The 26,880-nt window shown below is 38.4% G+C and overlaps 1 protein-coding gene across 1 annotated transcript; it reads right to left on the bottom strand.

The window, feature by feature from the left end:
* Positions 1-422: 422 nt before the first annotated feature.
* On the bottom strand, positions 423-10,483 carry LOC112955343 (histone PARylation factor 1). The gene is made up of 9 exons (XM_026048620.1): positions 10,335-10,483; positions 7,036-7,102; positions 5,689-5,848; positions 4,839-5,025; positions 4,425-4,523; positions 3,111-3,261; positions 2,710-2,797; positions 1,918-2,090; positions 423-645 (listed from the first exon to the last, which is right to left on the bottom strand). Exons 1-9 carry the CDS (start codon positions 10,481-10,483, stop codon positions 514-516), a joined length of 1,206 nt encoding a protein of 401 aa, XP_025904405.1. The 3' UTR covers positions 423-513.
* Between the last annotated feature and the right edge of the window lie 16,397 nt (positions 10,484-26,880).

The raw sequence follows: 26,880 nt of genomic DNA on the forward strand, positions 1-26,880 counted from the left end.
CAGTTAAAGCTTCAGGTCACAGGTTAGGTATATTATATAGGTGTATATAGTATATATAGAGTAGTATATAGATGTATAGAAAGTGGTTGCTTAGTGTAGGTGTTAAAACTGCTTTTCTTCAGTGATGCCAAAGCTACACTGCAAACTACGGTGGTAAGCTTTGTGCTTTTCTTGCTGTTAGTCTTACTGAGGTTTTAATTATTTCAGGGGCCGCGCAGGGTGGTTAAGGAGAGACAAACTGTCCCTGAACTAATGGAAGGAGGCAAAGCCTCTGCACCAGCCACACACGTGTGCTGGCTGCCTCTCACCTGCAGGCCACTGCTGCCCTGCTGCAGCTGTAGACAGGAGTCAAAGCAAGCATGGAGGAGTCTCGTTATTTAGAAAAGCTTTACTCACCACACAGGATGCATTTCCATATAAAAACACAAAAACAATACAAAGAAAACCCCACTTGAACAATTCAGAACACCCACATTAATGTGTTTGGGCTACCCCATAGACTTGTTCTCTGGCTCACAGTGTGAGCTGGTCCACATTTTCTTCTCTCCGGTTCGCCAGGTGYGACTGGATAATCTCAGCAAAGAGGTTCCTCTTCAGCAGGTTGTAAGCAAGAGGCAGGAGCTGACCTACAGTCTTGTGAAAATACTGAAAATAAGCAAAGAAGAAAAATGTTGTCTTATTCAGTGGCCTCTTTTACGGGGTTGGAAAGTGGCATAATCCTTAAGCTTTACTGGATTTAAATTCCTTTACCCCACTTCAAAAGCACTGTAGAGGCTTGTACTACACKTGTGGGGGCCCGGTAAGACAAGACTGCCTTTTGTAAGCTGCTGCTCAGTTTGCAGGGAGGTAATAGCTGCCTGCACACCAGGGCCTGTACTGCTAGGTGTAGCTTGTGGCGTTTACCAGAGCAGCCAGGCTAAACAGCTTGGACCAGTTCACTAGTTCTGTTTGGACCAGTTCACTAGTTCTGTGCTCTGCTGTGCAAGAGCCTGGCCTGGCCTGTCCACACAGGATGCTGAAAGGAGACACACACAGCCCCTTCTCCTGTTTCAAGTTAGAAGCTCTGTGTTTTTCCCCCTGCTTCTAAGAAGGGTATCAACCCTGACAAGCATGTTTAGTAGTATGGTATATTTCTGGACTGGGGTAGAAAGAGATGGAAACTATTTCTACTTCAGCTATACRAAAGATGCCATGGCTAAGCCAAGCAGTTGCCTGAATTCTGGAGTTCCATCATATTCCACAGTGGTACTTCCATTTAAAGTATACAAAAATCATTAAATATACTTAAGTCAGAACATTTTTAGCATGTTCTGTGTATTGTGCATGTTTGCCCACTTCCTTTGTCTTATGAGGAGGATTAAGAAGTTAAGGCCTTTTTCTTAGGCTATAGCTAGAAGGACAACATTCATTCTGTCTCTGTAAGCAGTGGGATAGCTAGGATCTAGTCAGAACTGGAAAGCAGCTGAAAGGATCTAGAGCTGGAAAAACTGTAGTCCCAGTATTTTTGCTGGTCCCTTGAAGATTGATTCGGGGATAGGTCAGCTTGATGTAGTTACATACATGAGTGCTCTTGCCATTACAAGTAATAGGATAAGGGAAAGGAGGCTACAGCTACTGCTTGTATCTAGACTAAACACTCTGCACCTTTAGCAGGTTACTAACAACTCACCGTCTTCTGTGCACCAAATCAAAAGCTACTTAAATGCTTCAGGACTGCACCAAATTTAAACATGGAATGGTGTCATGAACACAACTGTCATTAACATTTTTCACAAATACTCCTGCTGTCTTGCATCACAGGAGAATTCTTAGTGATGACAGTTGCATGAGCTGGGAATAGTTTCAATATACAGAACAGTTCCTAATCTAAGCAAAAAAATAACACGTTTCATGAAGTATGAGTGTTGTAGTACTCACATGTGATCCATAGCAAAACAGGTCAATGCCCAGCTCAAATCCCATTCCATAATCACACTCATCATTAGCAAACTGGACAAAAGTGAGCATTTCTTGAATGGGTGCAAAAGCTTTCAGCCTTTGATCATCAGTAGGAGCATCAACAATGGCCTTACAAATTTTTTTAAGATTGGCTGCAACAACAAAAGCAGAAATATTTGAGGTAACAGAAATTTAATATTGCATTAAAATTGTACTTTAAAACAAAGATATACTGCATGTGACACACTTACGTGAAGATCAAGAAGACACAGCCCGTGTAATTGATGAAATGCCATCTCCCTTTGCTGCTCATTCCTAGCCCAACTACCTATCTCAGTTCCCTGAATGGGAACAAGCATTTGTGGGGAAAACTGCAACAATGAGCTAACTGAGGTTAGAACAAAACTAGGAAGAGAGAAAATAATAAATATACCCACAAATCCCTGAAGGTGGTTCAGTTCTTTGGATCTATCACATTGCTGCAGAAATACTCCCTCTTCTGCCAAAACAGAATAAAGGGTAGTCTTAACCACTTCAGGTTAAGGTTAATAATACTTTAAGTAGTAGTATTTCAGATTTAGTGTTCTCTGCTCATTCTCAACCAGCTTATTTAAATAAAATACCTACAGCTCAAATGTGATGATTGAGATTCTTGCTCTTCACTTGCACTGTTGATATTTTTCTAGTGGAAAAAAAAATTAGTGCAGGGTTCCCCCCCGTACTAGAGTACACACGTGACTGCATGTAGAATGTAGAACATAAGATCTTTACCATTTGTTTCAGGAAGTTCTCTGTATCCAACATCATTTTTGTCTACAGGAACAACTAGGCCTGCTCCATGAAATGTCTTGGTCACTACCTAAACCAAGAAAACAGCACTGTAGTATAGTAATATATGACACACAACAACTCATATTTTAGACTATTTGCCCTGCTTTTTTAGTTTAATGCCTTACTTGCCAAGCTATGGTTTGCAAGAGTAAAAGTTTTGATTTAGTCCCTTTATCTGGAATAAACATATTTATATATTTTCTTTCTTGAAGTTCTATCTAGCAGATGAGTAGCTCCTGGACATTCTTAAATGCAGACCTCTTTGCAAAATGGAAGGGAAAAACAACAACAAAGTAAGTCAATGAAAAAGATAGGACTTCTAAGTGGATCAAGAGTCATACCTTCTTATCTCTCTGTTTCATCTTCACGGTTTTCTGTTCAAGAGAATAACCCAGTTCTTTTGCTCTTCTTGTTAGCTTTTCATCTATATCTTTCAAAATAGCATTTTTCTTTTTATCGGTCACTTCCATAAGTTTTTTGGACAAAAATAACCTGTACACAGCAGAAACATCTCTTAAAAGAGCTTACTATAAAACAAAACAAATCATAAAGCCTTCTAATCACTAAACTCGCAAATGTTCCCACGAAGGTTCCAACACAGCTTTATTTATACACACAGACTGCTTAACTGTTCAAGTCCCTCCCCACCCTCCCAGCACCAAGCTGTCAAGGACAGACACCAGCTTGATCCTGGACAACCACAAGTTGACAAGGACAGTATATGAGCATTTCCTATCTGTGTTTGCATTACCACATAGCTTATGCAACCTGCAGGTGCTGAAGTTTCTCATGAACTCAAGGCTGAACATGCTTCTGTCTTAAGAACTGAAGTTTGCTGCTTCAGAGCCTTATTCACCGTTTGTCAGCTACTCCACACATTATGCACCGGCAGCTGGTTCATCACAGTGCTTTCCAAAGCCACACTGTTGGCTATTCTGCTCTAGACAAGGGGCTTTGCAGGAATGCYCAGCCTGCTCTCCACTTACTAACACACATGCATCCTTAGAAGGATTTCAGTTTTTAACTGACAGATCATGAAGTGAGAGAATCTCAATTCTGCTGTGTATATTTATTACACAGGTGYACACAGGGCTTCATGGATCATTCTGACTTACATATCTGTGTAAGCATCATCTTTCCAGGTCAACAATGGTACTTCATTATTTTTTACACATATTAGCTAACTGCATTTATACATAGGCAAGAACAAGAGCTAGATGCTACTCATTTAACAAGATGTTTGATTGCACCATTTCCCCACTGTTTGAGATGCCTTTTCCCTAGTCACACCAATAAGAAGTACCATGTTTATCTTTTCCATGTGTTTCTGTTGACACCTTTATGTTTCATGCTATGAAATTAAAGGAACTATTTCAAAACACCAGGTCGGAATTTTATACCAAGAGACTCTTGTACAGAATTATGTACATAATTAACACTTGTTTATTTCACTATGTAAAAGCTTTTTTGGGCTTCTTGAACATAAAGGAGTACTTTAAAGCTTGCTTGCAGTATTAGAAAACAAGCTAAGCCTTTCTCAACAAAGGAAAGACTACAATATTCCTACAATGGTTGCATTATCTCACATCACATCTACCAATCTATACATCTCTCTTCTATGCTACTTTTTACAACTAAGTAAACATGAACCTTACTTGACTGCAGCAAATGCATTATCACCAACTTGTGAAATCACACAGTTCTTCCTAGCTTCATTTGCACCAATCCATACTGGAAGTTCATCTGGCACATCCCTGTTTGTGGAAAGGTAATGTACAGATAGTTAGGCTGGGCTCATTTCTCCCCTCTCAAAGTTAAAGATGAGTAAGTTAAGATGCTTAAAGCAGGAGGAGGCTAACAAGTATCTAAAAATCCATTCAATTACAGTATACTGAATGCTGTGACTGTGGTAAAGACATCAACTGACATATATTAATATATCTCATTACAGAAGGGAAAAATTCTCACTAGATGACAGTGCACAGCTCAAATCCTGACTTACCAGAAATACAGAGGAGGAAAAATGCATACAATTACATTAGGGCAAGAGCCTGTTTTAATTAAAATACCTGAAATATCCCATGTGATATTGGGTTTTGCCATCCTCAACAATTATAGTCTGGAATTCTGGGGGATCATAGAAAAATCTCCAGTGAAGATTGAAATCCACATCTGTTGGTTTGACTTTTTTGTGTTTTCCAGCAAGAATATCATATGGTCCAACCAGTTTAAGTCCAACACTTGACACAAGTGCATCTGTGAAGCAAAGCATGAAGTATTTCACTTTTGGCAAGTGCATATCTAAACCATTAAGTTCTTACTGCAGAAGACCCTAACTTCTATACATGAACCAGCTGGGCATCAGAAGCCTCCATAGATCTAAGAAGTCAAACATGTTGTTTGCCAGAAAAGTAAAGTCTTTTATTCAGGTAAGTTTCATGCAAGAGTTGTTAAACTTTTCATATGAAAATAAACTGTTTTTTTATACATACTACTCTCCTTTGAAACAATAACTTCGTGCTTCAGGGATATCTTATACAACACATTGACCAAGTAAGTTTTCTGAAAAGTTGAAGCTTGGGTTGATATAGCTGAACTTGAGTTCTATTCTGACTATTTTTAAAAACGTGCTTCTTGCAAGTATATTCAAGAATATTTAATCCCTCTACATTACATGATTTAAAAAAAAAAAGGCTATTTCAGAAAACTTGATTAACACCTGCAGGAATCTCTCTCTGCAATTCTTGTTTATGTTCATGGAAGTTATCCTGCATCTCAGCTGAAAACTGAAGCAGYATTAGAATGAATTTTAACTTCCTGTTTGCCTAACTTTACGCTGTTCTTGAGAGCGATGGTTAAAGCCCTCTTCCCCCTGTGCCCTTGCCCCCACCAAGGCACACACAAAACCCCAAAACCCACCACTTGGATTCTCGGAATCCAGCTCCTCACAGAACTTCCAAAACTGGTAGAAGTCTTCAGGCAGCCTCAGCTGGTAACAGGCTTCTGCTTCCTGGCGAAGGTGATCAGGGATATCTGCCTGGTTTGACCTTCTCTTTTTGACATCGCCATTTTTTTCACACTGCAGATGAGAACAGTTAACATTTGTTTAACAACAACGCCTTCTTTAAAGTGGCATCTATGCAGATCACAGCATCTTTGCCTACAGTATGGGCAAAGCCYTTTACCGGGGCATTATCTGGGCAAGTTTCTACGGTGCGGGAAGCAGCACGGCACCGCTCTGTTCACGACCCCAGAAACACTCGTGGAAACGCTTGCCCGCTGATCAAGCAAAGGACTAAGCAAGCCCAAAGCTTAACCTAAGCTCTGGGTTRCTTTAGGGTGACCATTTCCAATCACACAGCAGCTGGCATGCTCAYGTTTTTGCAGCCTCTTCAAAGGCTCATCAATGAGTAGAGGCAATATTTTGTCATGTCTGATTAAATGAACCCTCCCAACTTCTCTCTGGAGCAACTGTTTCCCTGTGGACTTTTTTTTTAAGCAGCAAAACACTTTGTAAGGAGCTTAAACTGAGGTGTTATCTGAAGCAGAGTGGGAAGTCATCCACCCAGCCATGCATTTCATGCTTAAGCATCACAAAAATAGGCTCAATTAAAAAAAATAAATAAATAACGAAAAGCACAAACATTCTTCCGGGACACACACACTTTTAGCAGAACAAGCGGCCCGCCTCTTGCCAGGGCAGGCCAACGGCAGGGTSCAAACGGCACCGCAAACAGGGAGCGGGGATCCACGGCCCCTCAGCCCCGGGCCGCCCCGCCGCTCCGGGGCCGCCAACGGCTGCTGGCGGCCGTTGGGCGCGGCCCCTCCGCCGCACCTCCCCCCCGCCGCGCGCGCGCCAACGGCCACCTGCTCCGCGCCCGCGTCCCCGCCGCGGGGCCGCCGCTTCCCGCCACCTGTCATGTTGCCGCGGGCCGCAGCCCGCCCTCCCGCGCGCGCGCTCCCGGCGTCGCGCCCGCTACGTCAGCGCGCAGCGAGGGCAGGGCGGCCGTTGTGCGCGCGCGCCTCGCCCCGCCCGCCGCGCGCCTCGCCCCGCCCGCCGCGCGCCTCGCCCCGCCCGCCGCGCGCGGCCGTTAAACCGTCCTCCTGGTTAAACTTCCCTTGCGGTGAGGCGAGAGACGAGGCGTTTTAGAAGCGCAAAACGCGCTTGAGGCCTCCGCGCGTCAGACGCCGAGGCAGTGTGCTCCGGCGCGGCCTGGCGGAGCAGGAGCCCTTAGGCGAGGGAGGAGGACAGACAGATAACGGTACCTTTTTAGGTTGTCCTAATGTCAGGCTGAAGCAAGCGTCAAAGCTTTTCTGAATGGTGAGGTGAGGGCTGTGTGAGAAGGGAGGGCAACGAGTGCGTTAACCATTGGATGCTGGTTTACCTTAAGATCCACCTGATGCCAGACTGTCCAGCTGGGAGAACAGCCAGTGGGAAGGCCATTTTCCCACTACTCCAGTGGTGTGTAGCTCAGGACTGCCTGCGTATTTTTGAAGTGCTGGTTCTCTACTTTATAGGTGCATATTCCTGCAATACAACTTAATCTCTTGCTCCCAATATCTAGCCATAAGAAAGAAGTTACATTTGATTGAGGTAAATAATTCAGATGTGCATTTATATCTGAGAAAGGGAACAATAAATTTCTATAGCTAGAATAATGCTAAAGTTTCTGCTTTAGCATGTGACAGCAGCCAATAGTGCAAAAATAACACTTTTTTTTTTCTAGTGGAAAAAAGGGAACAGTGTTGAATCTGTATGTGAGGAAGAACTTCTTTCCTGTGAGGGTGACAGAGCCCTGGCACAGGCTGCCCAGGGAGGTTGTGGAGTCTCTTCCTCTGGAGGTCTTCAAAACCCGCCTGGATGCCGCCCTGTGCCCCGTGCTCTGGGTGTCCCTGCTGGAGTAGGGGAGTTGGACTAGATGATCTCTGGAGGTCCCTTCCAACCTCAACCAGTCTGTGATTCTGTGATAAGTACATTTCTGAAGAATGCATTTCACTTAATTATATTATGCAACTGCCACTCATTTAGTATATTGCTGAAGTGCTTTGCACAGAAGAGAGACCTTAAAAAAAAAAAAAAAAMCACAGGGAAGTGGTAGGAAGCTGGTTATGTTCAAGCCTTCATTCCCCCCCTCACCCCCTGCTTCTCAGTAACTCAAATTAGTGGTTCTTTTTCTAGAACCACAAAGTAATAATTTAGCCACAGAAGTTGTCTGCAGAACATGTACATATGTGGCATAAATTTAGTATTTTTAAATACTGCAGTCCATTAAAGCTGTAATTATTTTATATGGTAGAATTTATGAGGTCAAGTCCAGGAATATGCCTTGGTTACTTTTATGCACATATGCCAACAATAGATAGCTAAAAGCAATTCTTTAAATAAATAAAAAAAAGCTTGATAACCCTAAAGTCCTGAAAATTTTTCATAGTATGTGAAAGGCTGTCGTAATTGACCTCCTTTACAAAGGGGTCAGATTAAAGTTGCAGCATTAGTCTTGATTTCACCACTTCCTTTTTTGGTGTTTAATGACTGAAGATTATGACATAATATGGAAGTTGCTTTTGCCACATTCCTTATTAAGGGTTACAGACTATGTTAGAAAGTTGTGATGTTCCTGATTTTGTTTCCTGTCTGCAACAGTATCTAGTAGCAGGAACTTCATGGAAATCATGCGTAGGTGTACGACAGGTACAGCCAGATGTGGGACAATCTGTGACAAACAATGATTCCTTCAGCTGGAGGAGGAAACATTAAGCCAACTTGCATATCAAACTTTGCATACCAAAATCCTGCACACATTAGGAAGGACTACTAAATCCCAAGTCTGAACCTTATTTAAGGGACATTATGTTTCATAAATATCTAATAGCCTTAGGCAGAAATAATGCTAAAAAGCTCACTAATGAAACATGAACTTAAATTTTCTTCTTAAGAACATTAAGCATGGAGAACACTACCCTGAGGTTTCTTGGGGTATGCTTTTTAGCAGTAGTTTTACTGTGATTGTGTAATTCTCAATGGTCTTAGATTTTAAAAAGGTAATTTTTGATGCTGATAGCCATATTGCCACTCCTACAGTTAAATTCGATAAGATTGTGACACAGAAGACTCATTCCAAAGAAGGACAATGACAAAATCAAGATGTACTATATAACATTTTCTTAAAAGCCCCCTCCTTCAGCTTGTTGAACCAAAGTCCATAGCATCAGACTTCTGAATCAATGTAAGCAGTAAGAACTTTATTCTCAGAGAAGAGATTAGTTGAGAAAGCAGCTTTATCTTATAAAGCCCTCTGCATTATTAGCCCTCTACAGCAAGCCTAGACCTTAAAGGAAAACAAATAAATATTCATTGACAACTTTTTTTTGTGAGAAACCACAGAACTGCAATCAGTAGTCCTGGAACAAAACCTTTCAAATGTGCTTTCTCGTAAGCTTTCTTAGAGATTTCCTATGTATAGATTTAATTAGCTTAATGAGGTCACCAATACCTCCATATGTCTCACCCAAGTGTGTTTCCAGGATTGTTGCTTAATACCCGAAGTTGCTAGAGCATGCCACTACTTTATAACAGAGTCTCACTCTTTATGACTTGAAAGTCTGAGCTAGTTTAGTTACAGTGTACATTGTAACTAGTCTAGCTAGTTTAGTCGGAGCTAGTTTAAAAGTCTGAGCTGAGTTTTAGGAGCTAGTGGATGCCAGGAAGGAAAGAGATGAAGGATTATCAAAATACAGTTTATACTTCCTCCCAGAGTAATTTATGCTCACAGCTTTCCTTTAGAGTTACAATTACTCTTCTTTGCCTGTTTGAGGTTATGGATTTGTTCACTTAGGGGGAAAAAAAAGGTATAAAACCACAAGGCAGCTCTGCTATCCGGATATTCTGTTCTCACACTTCGAAGAAGAGCTTAAGGACAGAATTATCTGCAGGACACAGATATAGTTTAGTCTGCCATACAAAATTAGATGAATATGAAACATTATTCATAATGCTTTCCCTCCTGCCCCCACCAAGAATACACAACAGTCAGTAATTTCCTGAGTGGGTCCTTCCAAGAGTACCTTGTGAGGAATAGGTGCATGCTTATCAGTCACTGCCATATACTGATAGCTAAATTGCTCTAGGCAGATGTACACCATGCATGTATGTATGTATACACACACACAAATGCTTATAGAGGAATTCTGCTTTCTGTTCTGAAATGCAAGTTTTGCATTTCTCAAGCCACAAGAGGGAGCCATTTAAATTCTTGTTTTAAAAAATAAATAAATGAAAAGCTAAAGAAAGAAGTTTGAAGAGCTAAGACAAGAAAAAGCATCTTAATACTCTTGGTTCACCAGATTGTTGTCCTTTGGCCATTCAGTGCAGTCTGCTCACCTCCAGGCAATCTAGTTTTACTGTGAGTGATGCCAGGATAGGTAGCCAATCTGTGGAGGGAGGGTGGGTCAGCACATGCTATTGTAGTGTGCTCTGTGAGAAGAGGCACAAGCACAACCAAACTGTTCTGTCTTGAAATAGCTGCAGCCTAGGTGAAGGTTTGGTTCTTAATGAGTTGTCTTACAAAGCCGGCAGCCTTGTCAGGGCGCCCCTGCAGTAATGCCCAGTCCACATGGCTCCTCTGGTGCGAGGGTTGTTAGTGGAGCAGCTTGACAGCTCCAGGCTCTGAGGCAGGCACGCTTGAGCTGTGGCCACAGGGCTCAGTGGTTGCATGGTGGACGCACCACTGCTGAGTCACCGCAGCAGCAGGAAGAAGAAAGAAAAAAATCAGTCTGGGAGAAAGAGATTCCTGATGCTACAGGAAACCTAGTCCCCAGGAAATTCTGAAGCCTTTCAGGTTTACTGTGTGGTCTGGATATTTAAGGAGAAATGAGGGATGAAGTCTTTGCAGTGAATGCTTCCAAGTTCCATATACATCTTTTCACTCATTTTAGGCTAGTGGCTAGTATTGGTTTGGCATTGATTCAGTTGTCCTTGTAATAACTGCTCTTGACAGAAAAGTAAACTCACAGCTTGACACTGATATAATCCAGCACTTTGAACCACTATTTATTTAGAACTGACTGTCATTTTTGAGGTGGCATTAGTGTTTGACTGCAAGCCAAAGCCTCTCTCTTTTGGCTCTATTTTAAATATAGAAAAATCTATTCTGCTCACATAAATTAGTGCTTGGAACATTGACCCCTACAGCTATAATATTCTATATTTAACTTGCTTTTTAGTCCTGTGATTGTGTAAAACTGAAATTTAAGTAAAATCATTTACTATATCTACTAGTTAAGATTTACAGAAGACCAATATAAGATTATGCAAACACGTAATTTGCCAGGAAGCAGAACTAAGTACATTGAAAGCAGCCATCAAGCTCCCTTCACCTAAACAAATTTTTCACAAAGCCTTAAGTCTTCACTTTGGAGTCCGATCCTACAAGGGTATGTTAACAACAAACACCTCTCTCAAAAGAATTTTTGTTTCTCAAACAGAAATAGGACTATTGGATTAGTAAGCTTAACCCAGTTTTATTTCTAGTAGGATATTACTTCCTCAACCAGCCTATCACAGTACAGGATTTGTTTTGTGGATACTGTGTAGATTTAAAAATCAAACAACCACATACAATTCATCATACAGGCCTGCCACCAAAACAAATCCTGCATGTGTTATTTTACCATTAGTAACTTCAAAATTAAACTGTCAGGTCTTTTATATTTACTTGCATGTGCAATAGTGCACACCTATTGCATGCTGAGTGTGCATCTTGCCTCACAATTTTCTCAACTATTTCAGTAGGACAACTTCCCAATATATGGGGTGACTCGCATTCTACTGTCACTGGAGATTATCGTGACAATCAACGCAAACCAGGAAACAACCTATATTTGCTAAGCATTGACCGAAGATACTAGTGTTTCATCTGGGTCATATACCCTGCCTGCCTCCCTCCCCAAAGTGATGATGGAAGGAGTGGGTAGGGAATAGTGGCTCTGAGTCATTTTCAGCTCAGCCTGGAGTAAGTTAGGAGGCAAGCAACGCAGTGCAATTCCCGCTCTCCTTTTTATTCAGGGTCTGAAATTGGTTGAATTGATTATATTTCTATTATCTGACGAGAGCTAGAGAACCGCTGTCTCTAACCGCCTGGCAAGACTCCTTTAGGAAGAGTAAATCCATTTTTATATTTTAACATCCCAAGAGGCAGTAATTTATATTTTCAGATAAACCACTCTGAAACAATAAGTACTGTGGCAATTACTGCTGTGAGATTCAGTAAATCCTCGGATAAAGCATATGATTTAGTTTGAACCACCCAATTTTAGTTAGCAACTTCTATAAGAAGAAGCTTCTATAAGAAAGAGTCCTTGCTTTTTGCTGTGTATCTTGACAACCACAAGGCATTAAAAAAAGGAGCAGAAGTTTGAGGCTAGATTTAGTGTAAAACCTTAGAGACAGGGCTACAAGTGTGTTCTTGACTTTCCCTTTCTGTTCCCCACCTGCAGCCTGCTTGAAGGCAGGGGCGATGTCTAAGGAAGCTTCTTCACAGAATGAGAAGCTGCTTTACTCTGCTCAGGTGCAGGAGGGAGGAGGCAAAGCCAGGCCTCCCACCTTGCAGCAGCCCTGGGGAGGCCTTGCACCTACAAACCCTTCCACATCAGGCCTGCATCCGCCTCTAGTGAAGTAACCTCATTCTTATTCTGATGCCATTAGGAAGCTATAGGCACAGTATGTCTGAAAGGCCAGTCCTTTGCATCACAGAAAGTGCCTGACACCAGCCTGTACTTGTGTGGCTTCATTCCTCTAGGGTTTACATGCATGTGTCTCTTCAAAAAGGCTGCATGTGGAAAAGCAACTTAGACAGCTGTAGCATCAACACTGAAATTTTATATAAAAGTAGGTTAATAGCCCCCAAACCTGTTATATTGTCCTTTCACAATAGGATTTTGCCTTTACTAGCATCAGTATTTACTGTGGAGACTTAGGTAAGCTTTGTCTTTGCTGGATGATGTTTTTCTACAAGCAAAAACACCCACAACTCAGAGATTAGGAATGTTACAAGTACACTAAAAGCAGTTTTTAGCAGCTACCCACAGTAGCATGCCAGCTTTTTAAGCTACTAACTTAATTACCAACAGAATACAAGCTCTGATGCAAGTTTTTCATAGCACGATGGCAAAAGATACCCAAGATCTGCCTCTGGCTTGAGAATTGTTTTAGGAACCTTCCGAAAGGCCACTTATTCAACCGCATTACTGTTATTACTCGCTTATCAAGTTTTCTAAAAAAAAAAAAAAAAAAAAAACAACCAAACAATACCCCCACAACACCACTACGATACACGCACAGAGAAATCCAGTTCGCCTATGGCTCAGATGCATCTCTCCATGTCTAGAGATCAGTCTTCCAGGTGAAAGTCAGTGTCCTGTCTTTTAAATTAGTCATCAACTTAAACCTTGCTAAGAGTATCAAGAGAAATATCCTTGAGTTGCACTGGTGAACAGCTATAAGATGTAGCTTCCTTGGTATAGGCATAAGAAGCACACATAGTAGAGAAAGATTCCCTCCCCCCCCATATTTAAACTTTTAAAAACGAGGGTCTATGAATACTATATGCAAGATGGCTTCAGTGTTCAAAGTATTTTTGTGCTATATCTAGAACGAAAGGACTGGAACTTCCCCATTGACCAAGAACCCCATTCTTACCCTAAGGTTAAGAACAGATTAGTCACAAGATAAGAACACAGTTCTTACTGCTCAGCTTACTCTATTAAAAACATTTTTTTCCCCCCCTCTCCTTCACAGAAGTTAAACTAGTGCAACATCTTAACAAAACCTAATAAGTATCTTATCTTTCTTTGCAACACAACAGTTGTTGCCTTCACAGCAGAATAAACACACCAGCTATTGTCAGAGGCCTCTGTCTTTCCATCATTCACAGAGCACGAATAAATAAAGCCTCTTATTAAACTACACATCCAGCAGATGAAAGAAAATAAATTAAAAAAATAGAAAAAAAATCTCACCATTGCATGATAAGGGAAAAAAAATCCAGAAGTATACTTAAATCTAAAATCTTGTAGGAAAAGTTACACACTATTGAAGTGCAGACCAAGATGAATCTGATATGGCCCATTCTGTCAGGTAAATGCCCTCTTATAGATATCAGCCTTGGCTGATAGGTTGCAGGATCTCAGCTGTACCTGCTATCAGGCTCTTTAACCCTTTCATGTCTGGTTCCAGGTTTTGGCAAATGTAACTGAAAAAATAATAATAAAAAAACTTTGAAAGACTTGAAGATTTTCAGTTGTTTAGATTAGCTCAATTAGTTTTTAGTGCCCTGAAAACCCACAATGCAACTCAACATACCTACTTGTTCCTGATTAATTTTCATTTTTTTTCCCTTACACATTGCAACCTTTCCTGCATACCTCTCCTTCATCAAGTATCAGAAGAGATTAAAGATATATAACATCTTTCTGGGTTAGATTTCTTTATGACCAAATTCATAGTTTAAGTTTATGGAATTTATTGCATAGTTTGTAGTTCCAGTAATTTGAGGAGTCTGACTGGGCTGATTGCCTGATAAAAATTACCTCCTTTATTTTATTCCCACCCCCTTTATTTTCCTTTTCAGATTAGCTCTTTTAATGCCATTTGAAGTTTTTCCCATGTCAACAATTTTTATTCTTATGGACCATTTTCTTATAAAGCATCCATGGGGGAAGAGCGGAAAAAAACAGACAAGTGAGAACACTAAAAAAACTGCAATGTGTTACTTCCTAAATAAGCCAAAAGTAATGAAAACACAAATATTTAGCCTGCTAGTTCAGATAGGAGTTGGAGTAAAATATCCTCTTAATACTCTCTTCTTCCTCATTAAAGCTTTCAGAAGATTCTTGTTCTGTAGTTCTCATCCTTGTCAAGAGGATGTCCTGACTGCTTTTAGTTTAGTGATATCTTATGTAGAGCAGGGCTGCGGTTTGCATATTTATACTTGAACAGTGAAGAAACTGCGAGAACTCTGGAGAGAAGATTGAGAAGATTGCCACTTGCGCGAAGTTTCTTTACTGTCAGTATTCCTCAGACTTGATCCAATAGGTCAGAAAGCCCTTGTCCAGTCAATTATTTGAGAACTGTGTGTTCTCTGCAAAGTAAGAGAGTTATGCTTTGTTTCAAGCCCTTCTTTAACTGTTCTGTCTGGTATTCACCATTTTGCTTTGTGGTACAACTAATACTTTTTATTTCTGTTCCCGTGTGCTAGCTAGTTTGTTTTTTCTTGATTTTTCAATTGATAATCTATGCAAAATAGTCCTTGAAGCTATCAGAAACACAACTTTAAGCAGGGAGGATCTTTGTTTTTAAGGTTTCCAAATATAATGAGAACACCTGTAAAGCAGGATAGCGGGTAGTTGTTGTTTCAACCTCCTGTAGAATTTGTGCTATTCTTAGCAGGCACTCTGTGTGTAGTTTGATATGGAGACTAAAGGTTTCTTGTAGTATGGGACAACCTCCCCGCATATGTGCCCTAGATAGAGAGTTCGGGCTTAAGAAAAATTAGGAAGTGGAACACTTAAAGGCATTGCTTGTATTTATTTTAAAATATAACATGGTAATTTAATCATATCACTATAATGTAAATAACAGGTTATCAGTCAACATTCTTTTAAGGTAAAAAGAACATTAACTTTATACAGTATCATTTCTTTTCTGAAGCAAATGACATACTAAGTCTCTTTCTGTATGATCTGGCAGCATTTCCAGCTATTAATTATTACGTGCTTATCAGTGATTCTTAATCAGTAGTATTATCTCAAGATTAATTACTGTTGTCTTTTTATTCTTCATTAATTAAATTAGCAATTTGTAGTTAATTGCTTTACTCCGTATGTTTTTCAGAAATTCTTCTCCAGAATGGTTTATCTTTCCATCTGCGATAGTTGCTCTAATGGAATGCAGCACAGCTGGTGAATGAATCCAAGTGCTTTCTGGAAAAAAACAGGTAATTGATGCGGTTGTCTGGCACTTACAGTCAATGCATGTAATCTCGTTTCTATGAGGTTCATTTATTTTTGCTCTCTTCTCTACTCCTGTTCCATTCTGACAATAGATTTGGATGTTCTTGAATGGTTCCACAAATGAAAGGTGTATTACACTTTACAGAAGTCTTAATTCAGTGGAGAATACAAGATATAGCTAGAGAAACTAGGAATCCCCAATGAGAATCCTGTCAGAGTAACTAAGATAAAATGGAAGTGAAAGTTAATTACAACTACTTTTGAACTGAAATGTTTTCTCTCACTTTTTTTTTTGGTGGCCCTCAAAAACAGTTATTGCATAGCACATAGTTTATTGCATAGTTTATTTTGTGGTAAAACTGTCCTAACACCATTTAGAGGAGTCCAGGTGTGGAAGCTAAAGAAGATTTTGTTCTGGAAGAGAGCTTTACTCCAAGTTCTCCTCTCTTTCGTATTGTCTCTATTCTTGGAATAATTATCATGATTGTGTTCTTTCCTGTTAACTTGGATATCTTGGTGTTATGCCGCATTGCACAGTATACGCGTAACAAAAGCTCCGCTTATACCACTTGAGATAAATATCATCCTGTACAAAAAGAGTATGGGTAACTAGTCATATTTAATTGGAGTATTTCAGAGATTAAGTGCAAAGGGCTAAAATAATCATATGTTTGTAGTGGAAAATGTTTTAGAAGTACTTGAATTACATTTGTGGAATAGATGACTGGAAAGCTTTTAGAGTCCTCTGAGTCATACAATGTTCTTGATTATCCAAGAATCTAGAATTCAAGCTGCCCAAGTGTCCTTGATGTAATTTCTGGAGCAGTTTGCAAAATAAATATTTTTATGTGGTACTCTCAAGAGCAAGAAGATGGGGACTGAAAAGAAATAAATGCCAGGGTTTTTTGCTAGCTGAATGGTTGGCCTCTGAATGTCTCCAGGGTTGCCTTTTAAAGGCAGGCTTGCCTTTAAAGCTGTGTAAGGTCTATAATGTAACCTTTCAGAACTCTGCACATATTTACACTGGCACTCTTGAATAGATACGCTTAGCATCATGTTGGGTATGATTGTGATTTAGATTATAAAGGTTACTAGTACGATGGTTAAAAATGAAATTGTATTTTAAACTGACTCCTTTTGAGTTTCAAAGCTGTCATGAAAGCAATCTGTTCACTCAGAACTGCTATACATGAGAGTTGGATGCAGTCAGGATGTGAGTAAGGGTGCTATTGAGCAGCACGGTGTTTCCTCTGTCATACGACATGGAGAGCACATCAATCTGTGCAGAGCAAATGGGACCCAGAAGGAAGTGTAGCTCTTTTATCCCCATAAACTCTATTAACATAACAGTATTTTGGAAACAAAAATACTAAAAATTCAGAGATATATTTATCTGTGTGTGTTTTGTACATACATACATACATATATATATATAAATGTATGAAGAGACTTTCGAGAGAATGGACCGTTTTTCTTGATCTGCAAAGCTACTGTTTATTATGCAATTTTGGACAAATATCTGCTTTCTTAAGGCACATGAGTGTATCCAGTAAGGTGGCTGGTACTCTCTGAGACTACTTAAACATCATTTCTTTAAGCCAATAATAACTTAGTGAAAAATTACAGTACCAACAGAAGAAAAAACTAACACAGAGGATAAGCTAGCACATGTGCTGTGACAGGGTGAGGAAAGGATCTGTGCTGACTTCCTTGGATAACCTTGCACCAAGTACAAAGATGATATGGACATAGTTTCTTATCTGTTTGCAAACTAAGAAAGAATTGTTTTTTCTAATGTTGTTTTTTTCTAATGACAGACTTCAGAAAGCAGATAATTTGACTGTACTTGACTGTAACAGTATGATAGACAGGCTATGCAATATTCTACTGCATATTCTTAGAGTTCATAGTTAGCAATTTGTCCTAAAACTTTGTGCACCTGTATTTTATGGGCAGCATTTAATGTCAGGTATTAATGTGTTCTCAGGTGCTATGGTATCAGAACCATCATGGTGACATTAGATTTAAATTCATGAAGATGTATTCTGTATGTGTAACAGGTTACATGTAAGAAAGCATTTTCCTCAAATAACTTTTTTTTTTTTTTATGACTAAAGGTGAAATTGAAATAATAGTATTTGTAAAAATATTCTAGCAGTATGTATAGAAAATAGGCTGAATCCATCCTCCTTTTCATTCCTTGTTTGAGAATGTTGAGAATTTGGGTTATTTCCTTTGGTAGCAATTGTAAGAGATGCTGGAAAGTCTTTGCAAATGACAGTGTTTTTTGTTCTGTTACTATGCTAAGATGTTATTGCCAGGATAGTGTTTCTGAGGTAAACTTTGTGCGTTGAACTAAATGCATGCTCTTTTTGTCTTTTTCCAACTTCTCCCACTTTTAAGTGGCTAAAAAAGAAAGACAATATGATGCATTTGTACAGTACCTCTTTTTGGTATGTAAAATTCATGTGCACCTCCATGTAATTTAGATCAAATTATAGGGCTGGAGGGATTTTTCCATGGCAACAAAATTAGTTCTTAACTTCAAAGTAGGAATAACTGTTCTGTAGATATTTGGGGACTAGCAAGGGAGGTGGTAAGGAAAAGGAAAGCTTAAGAAATCTGAGTTGCCATCTCAAACACAGAAATGTGCTGTCAACTCCAATGTTTTTATTTTAATCACAACTTCTCTATTCTTTAGAAAGATACACAAGCAATTTCATTGTGTGACTCAAATGTTAAAGAACCCCTGTGAATTTGTAGGCCTTGATAACCAGTCTCCTTGTATAATTCCTCTACTGCAAGAAGTACTTTTGGGCTTCCACGCACACTGCATCTTGTCAAAATGGACAAGGGACAAAATATTAATTTCTGCCAGGAAAAAAAGAAAGAAAAAAGAAATTGCCTTTTCATTTTTTTAATTGAAAAATTTGAATTATTCAGGGAACATTTTAAAGTTTTTTTTGTTCTTTTTTTTTTAGGGAAAGAGCTTTGCTAATAACAGTGCTCTGTAAAAGTATTTTAAATTCTTATATAAAAGACTAGTCTACTCAAGCAGCTGTAAAATTCTGCTGTTTTAGCACTGCAATGGTGTTAAACTGTTTTATAGAGAAGATTTTATTTTATTAACAATCTCTTCAAAACTCTTCTACCTGGTTCTTCAAACTGTTTGTTGTTAAGCTGCTTTAGAAAGCCCAAGTTATTCATAGATGTGTGTTTTTATCTCCAGTTAATAATATTTCGGTATCTCCTCCTTATCTATTAGCAGAGAATTTCTAAAGAGAGAAAGAAATTATTTGGCTGATGTTGAGTTTACTTAGACAATATTCTAACTCCATCTACTGGGCTATTGAAACAGCCAAGATGATATTTGTGGTTTATTTTCCCTTTAAAAGAAACCAATATAGAGATGCGCAGCATTAATAAAAAAATCTCAAGGATTCATAGATAGTTTTTCAAAGAATATAAGTAAAAATACATTTGATCTGAAACAGTCTTTTTCCGTCCAATAATTTGCTGAGTTTGGATGTAAATGACTGCTGTTTGTTTTGTGTTATTGAAAATACACTATGTGATTTCCTGTAAGAACAACATGTTGCTTTCTGATGGACACTTGCATATTATTTGTCTGTGTTTTGCTTTCATACTGTTCATTTGCAGCATTGTGGGACTTCCTTGAGTCTTTGAAATGACATTTTTGGGTAGGCACTGTTTGATTTAATAGCTTCCTAGATGAGCAAACTCCTTATATTTAAAGAATTTCTGCTCTACCAAGGCTGGTTTTTTTCCTGACTTTCCATATAAATTTTCCTAGGATTTCTGAGTTATTTTGTCATACTTATAAGCATTTAACTCTCTTCATAATCTTTCTTTTCATTATTTAAACAGAGAAGATACCTGCTTATCAGAGAATTGTGAAGGCTTTGCAGTTAATACAGGAAAGATGGAAATATATGGAGAGAAAGAATGCAAAAAATACAAGCTTTATCACAGAAAATAGTTTTAAAAAACCCTCTAGTAACTTTGTTCTGTTTTGCTCAAACTTTTACTCACAAGTTACACAATAAATAACTTTGGTAGAGTTATTAACCACTCTTACAGACAGAGACCACTCTGTCTACACGTGTAGACATACACATATATGTATGAGAGGGTATACAGKAACCATGGACACATGGGCTTGTTGTAAGTACATTCTTCATTCTTTCTGTGTGTTTAGGCTTAGCGATATCTACATTCCGTATTCATGTCTACCATTTTTGAAACATTTCAGTAATTTAGAAACTAGTAAAGCTTCAATAATCTGATCTTTATTAAGCTTCAATAATCTGATCTTTATTTTTTTCCCCGCAGAAAGGTCATTTGTTTTCAGTTACTATTAGGGTTTATTAAGTGCATAAGCAAGAAGAGAGTGATAGGATGAAAGCAATGTTGCAGGTTTGATGTCCTATCGTTCTTACCTTTTCTTTGTTTTACATCAACTATTTAAGATATTTGATATAGTTAGTGACAGTCTGTGTTACGATGGAGAGAAGATACCTGAATACACATAACGATTTAGATGACAGGAGAGGCTATTTGCTTCTTCTAAACAATAAGGCAAACTTGCTTTAGTGATTAGATTAAAAATGTCTTCCTAATTCTGTCCCATATGAATAGATTAAAAATGTCTTCCTAATTTGTGTCCCATATGAATCTATTTGTTCCTGTGCAAATATTGACGTTTAGCTGAGTGAGGTCTTCCCCTGTTGGTGTTTAGCTTTCTTATGTGCAATCATACAGACAACTTTCTTATTCCTCAGAGTTAGCCTCGCTTTGAAAGAAAGGGAATCTCTGTGCCCTTGATTATCCCATGAAGCTTCTTGCACCTGATTCAGCTTGAATGTTTCTTTTTTGAACATACATGGCTGTAAACATAGAATGTATTTCTGCTGTAGCATCAAAAATGCTTTTATGTGATGGCATTAGTACTTCTTTGTCTTTGCTGGAAATAATTCCTGGAGAATCATAGGATTTCATGTGTCTTTTCACAGTTGTATCCACTGTGTGTCTTGGGTACCCTTGTGATGGGCACCACTTGTATACCCTTTTTCTGTATTGCTTCCTACTTTATTTCATAGCAGCTCTCAAGTTCATAGCTCTCCTCAAAGTCAAACAGCAGTTTGTGTTTTCGTCCTTGCCCAGGCTGATGCTGCCTTCCAGTTTTTAGCATCACTAAGCATTAATTAGTTAATGAAAATTTTATGTCTATGTTTTCAGTGAAAAACAGTAAGGCAAGACTCATGCTAAAATAGACCATGAAGATCCATTCAAATTATCTTTGGAAATATTTCCCCCAACCCAATAGTTCCTTTTTCAGTAAAAATCGTTTTATTCCATTTAGCCTGTTTCTTACCTACCTTGCATTTTTTAATGTTCATTCACTTCATTATCTCTAGTTAACTAATATTTCGTTCCTGTACAAGCCACTGTCTGAAAGTAATTGTGTTCTTTGGAGGTATATACTTATCTTTTCTAAAGTTTTCTGAAGACAAGATGTAATCTTTTGCATTTCCTTGGTTTTATTTAGGAATAATGTAAGATTTTTATGAAAAAAAAATAGTCAGCATCATTTCCTTAGAGAGAAGGTACTTATTTACTACCGAATGAATGGTTACAGAGAAGAATAAGGATAGATTTCCCTATTAGGACTGTTAGTATGTTAGCAGTCCCAGCCCCTTATCTCTGTAATAAACAAGCTCAGTCTGTGCCCACACGAAGGTTTATTATTTTCCTTTCCCATTAAATAGGACTCTCTGTGTCCAGTCTTTCCTCCCTTTTATTTTTTTTCCCTCATCACACAGGACATCTCTTCTAGTATAAGGTAATCACAGGATCACAGAATGGTTGAGATAGATTGAAGGGATCACTGGGAGGTCATCTAGTCATACTCTGATCTTATGATAAACAGCAATCCAATGGTGTCACTCGTCTAGCCTTTGCATAAATTTTCACTTGACTTGAATTACTATTTTCTTCTAATCTGTTTGGACAAGGTTTTACTTTTTGGGTCATACAGGAACATTTGTCCTTAAAGCAGAAAACTTATCCTAAACTTGAGGTGCTCAGATCTCCATTCATTTTCAGCACTTCTTTTCTTTCTCTAATATGTAATCAATTAAACTAATTTATTCAAGAACTTTCTCATATAGTCCAATTTTACAATGCCTATGGGACCATCATCTCAGATGAGGTATTTGAAGACTACCAATAATACAAATAACTTTTCCCAAGACAAAATTTGAACACAAAATTAACACAAAGAGGATAGGAGCTGAAATTAGACTAGAAATGAAGCTCATGTTTTTAACATGGAGTGTAATTGGTCAGTAGAACAGCCTCCAATAGGAGCTGGTCTGTAGTCGTTAAAAAGTCAAAGGGTTACTGTGTTATGTTTGTTTCCTTGTATTTAGTATGAGCCATATGGCAATGAATAATATTTCATTTTGAGTATCCAAGAAGTAGATTCCTATTAACAAAGGCTTTATAGTAGCATGTGTGAAAGAGGGCTTTCACTGGCAACCATTTCATGGCTGTAGGATTAATTTATATGGACTAATGTTTGGTCTGAATTAACCCTTCTGGCTAATATTGTAACGGTATTTCAATGAAAACCTAAGTCAGATGTATTTATAATGTAGTTAGTTATCTATTTTGTCTGATATTTCCAGTAAAATGTTGAGAAGTGAAAAACTGAAAACCCAGCTTTAACAAAGGGAATAATAATAATCCTTATTGACTTTAGCAATGTCACAGTTTCATAGAAACTGTAATTTGTAAGTCTGGCAGTTAAGTAGTGAAAGATAAATATACAGATTTAAGAAATACCTATATACATGTAACAAAGACATTTATTGTAAAACCTGCAATTCTATTATATGTAGCAAGTAAGACAACAACACAACCTTTCTTTGTAAAATGTGACTTGGATTTTAACTTCCTAAGCAAGCTAATGAAAACCAAAAGTTGGCCCTAAATCTCTCATTTTAAAATCAAAATTAAATTGATTAAATAACTAATTCTTTTAGTTATTACTGACTGTGGTTGTACTTATTCTTAGCCCTTTGACTAGAAATTTCTAGAAAATATTAGTCTAGGCTTATTACATGTAAACTGCAACTGTGCTGTGAATCTTTGGATTGGTTTTGACTGATGGAGGAACATAGGCCCTTTAATAGGCCTCAGCTGGGGCTCCCATCTACAACTCCTGCTCACGAGGAGTTCATTAGAGCTCAGCTCCACTTCAGTTTCAGTAGACTAAAGAGTGTTTTTCATGGATGTTAGGAACGTCGGTTCAATTTAGCCCTGAAATATTAAAAAAGTCAGAGCTAAGCTTATTTGGATTCTGGTGACTAAAAGTGATTCAATTTAATAGTAACATGCAAGAATCTGTGGTTAAAAGTTGTTATAGCTGATTCTAGTCCTATGCATTACAGTATTAAGTCTGTTAATACAGCTGCACTTATGGGTTTTATTCTAACCTACTGTAAATGAAGAGGCCTTTCCTGGGCTCTGGTTTCTTCACTTGAGAATAGTTGACTATTCTGTAACAAAGCTGTGTGAGTTTGGTAGAAATGGCTGCGTGGACTGTTCCTGCATACTGCATTTGCTCAGTCTTTTAAGATTTACCTGCTGCCAGGCACCTGAATATGGTTGTGACCGTAGATAACATTTTGGTTTTTGCAGTTTTTGGAGAAATCTAACTTTCAGTTATTCTGCGCAATATTCAACTCTCTCCTCTGTTTCCTTATAAATATATGTATAACTCTTATTTTTTGTCTTTGAAGTTTCATTTCAGGAAGTTTATGTCTCGCATCCCATAGCAACTCAGTTTTATGTCAGACTATATTCCACTATAACCCAACCTTGCCATCTTCAGTCCAATATTATTCAGCTCTTGTTGTAATCAATGGAAAGATTCCCATTAGGCCAAAGTTGAAGTTTGAAGTTGAAGTCTTGAAGTTTGAACTCCTTCAGTGGGGCTGACTACTGAGCAAAGTTATTTGTAGACTGGTTGACTTCTCATTTAGAACTTTAATCTAGCCCGTACAGGTGTCAAAACTGGGGGTTCTGCATTCTCTGTTGGCTACAGTATATATGCAGGCCTCTAGAGTTATTTCTATATTACTGTAGCTTTAGTGTTGCTGGCTTGGTGATATTGAATGTTACAGGTATATTTAACTATCTGATAACATGTTTCAGGTGTGCGTTAGAGCAGCAAGATAGTAGAAAATGTTTTACTACAAATCTAAATTTTGTGTCTTTATTCATGTTCTCGCAATTCTCTAGTTACTTATTGCTAAATAACCCTTCTGCACCATCAGTAACTAGCAGTAGCCATCATAACTAGCAAGGAGAAGGTATTTTTCCTATGATTTCCCCTAGATTTTTCCTGGCCAGTGGCCCAAGCGCAGCGTTGTCATTTTGAGAATGGATTGACCAGCTCACCTGCTGCAGCTGGCTGGCTTTACAGAGCATGATAGACTGTTTTGAAGGAAGAGGAGGAAAAAAAAACATTAGAGCAGCTACACATGCAGCCTGGTTAACTGGACTAGTTAAAGACTATTGCACCCTCATTTCAGTTCATCTTCTTGCAACTGTGTTTCCCACAAGCCATGTCACATCTACATGCGGGTGATTAAGTACATCTTTTCAGGGTTCTCAGACAGTCTTGCTTCAGATAATAAACAGTAGGATGATGTGCAAGCTGCCATATGCAGAGCTGCTACCACAGCATGATGTGGATATTGCTTGGGGAAGAAATTTGCAATAAGGTTTAGCATACTYGAGTCAAGCCTGCTGTCTCATGCTCAAACACCTAACAATACTGCCATTTAGAGTCTTATCTGCATTGCAGTTAGATCTGTATGCCCTAGCTAGTAGTTGCACCCTTTTCGCAGGCACACGTAGTCATGTAGGCAAAGACTGGGTCTTTGTTCAGCATCTTCACTGAAGATAAGATATATGCCTATATATTAACTTAGCAGCTGTATCTCCTTCACTATGTTGCCACGGGGTGCACGTGGAATCAGGTCACGTATTTCTTCGCTTTTACATCATTAAGACACTTGGTGGGGGCTTGTAGGAAACCTAGTGTTAAAATCCTGCAAAGCAATCACAAAGAGAATGTGAGAGAATGCATTTTGACATCCTSCGCAAGAGTTCTGCAAGAGTTAAAAGGAGTAGGTCAGACCTGTCTACTCATTCAGGCAGGATGCTAAAGATGCTTAATAATGCAAGAGGCAGAAAGTTAGATTGCATCATGCATTTTCAAAACTGGAGGTTTGATAACTGCATACTTTTCACCGCATTCACGCATCCCTGTCTTCCGTTTTGGAAAATTTACCTGAGCAGCAAAGGACAACCAAAAGTTACCATTTCATTTCATTATTAAAAAATAGACAACATCAAGACAACAACAACAGCCAAATATTTGCATCAAATGTGAGTGCTTCACCCGTTTTTATCAGGTTTCACTTTCTGAGCTGACTGTTCCAGACAGTCCTCCAAACTAGCAAATGACAGTCAGTTGGTCAGAACGTTTCCAGAGAATCAGAGTAGATGAAGGAACCAGAATAGTTGAATAGGGGTTTTTATTACTTATGTTGTAGGTAAAATTATTGGTAGGACATTAGTGCATCCTTAGGTGGGGAAAAAAATATGTGTGTGTGTGTGTGTCTGTGTGTGTGTATATATATATACATATATATATATATATATATATAAAAAATAGCAGCCAGATTAATCTGTATTGTGCTAGTGTGAAGAGTGTCTAAAATAAAGATGTTATCTGAGTTCAGTTTTCAGTTTTCATGGAGTTCTGTTTCATCTCCAAGTGTGTGTGTGTGTGTGTGTGTATATGTATGTATGTATTCAGCCTGACTGCCATATATATCATCAGAGCAGCACTTGTGCAGTGTGATAAAAATGTGCTTTTTTTTTTTTTTTTTTTTTTTYWAGATCACTTTATCAAGATCACTTCATATGACAGCACTGACCCAAGTTGTTCTGTGTGGGCTAACGCACTTGGCAGGGCTCCACAGTAGTTGTGGTATCCTAGCTGGCTATTTGCTGGATAGCAAAGTAGGAAAAAAAGCAAAACAGGAAGTCACTGGAAAGAAAATAATATGGAAAACTAACACTAAATGATTTACTAAACAAATGCTCAAGTATTTGGATCATTCAACCCAATGCATTGAAATCCTTTTCAAGTTTTCTTTTTTTTTCTCCTAATTGTAAAATGGTAAAGCTGGGTATTTTTTTTATCTCTTTGGTCTACAATTTACTATTTCTTAATCAAGAGCATTTCTCTTATAAGAGTTGCAGGTTGCCTTAAAATAGCATTTAAACTGGCAATACAGCAACATTATAGCACAAATAAGCTTGATCCATTCTTACTAGCTAAGCAGTGTTCTGTCTCAACTGAGGCTTAGATTATAGAATTGATTTTTCACTGAGGCTGATGTAAATTGAGAATAACTGAAGAAATAAATGGAGTAATATATGGTTAAGTGGGTGGAGAATCTGGCCCAACGTTTGTGAAGGAAAGTGACATTTTTGCTTGAAGACTATAATTCTTTATAGCCATTTATGACTGTCCTAGAAGAGAAACGTTGTCTAAAATTAAATGTTTCAGCCTGCAAGCAACAATGAGTCACGCACAGAAGCACAGAAAAGCGGCAAAACCAGCAATGACAGAAAGTGGGCGTTAAGAATAGTACAAAAGAAAGCTGTTAAATCTGAGATCTCTTAGCTGAATGTCTGTAATTAATCTTATTCTATCTCAGTTCTCTGGAAAGATGTCATTTTGAATTTCATTAGCCAATTTTTCAACATCAGCAGCATCAAATGAGATAAATAGTTTGTTATCCGAAGTAGCAAAATATTCGAGTAATGGAACCTGCACTACATAGGAACATGTACATAGGAAAAGCAATCATACTAATGATTTAACTGTTTTACAGGAGTTCTTAACTGTTTCYGTACAGAAAAAGTCTGAATTAAATGTCTTTATAGCTATTTTTGCAAAAGAATTAAAAACAGGTTCATGTAGTGTTTTTTAGT

The sequence above is a fragment of the Nothoprocta perdicaria genome, unplaced genomic scaffold (genome assembly GCF_003342845.1).
Source record: "Nothoprocta perdicaria isolate Ctin4 unplaced genomic scaffold, notPer1 scaffold_56, whole genome shotgun sequence".
NCBI lineage: Eukaryota > Metazoa > Chordata > Aves > Tinamiformes > Tinamidae > Nothoprocta > Nothoprocta perdicaria.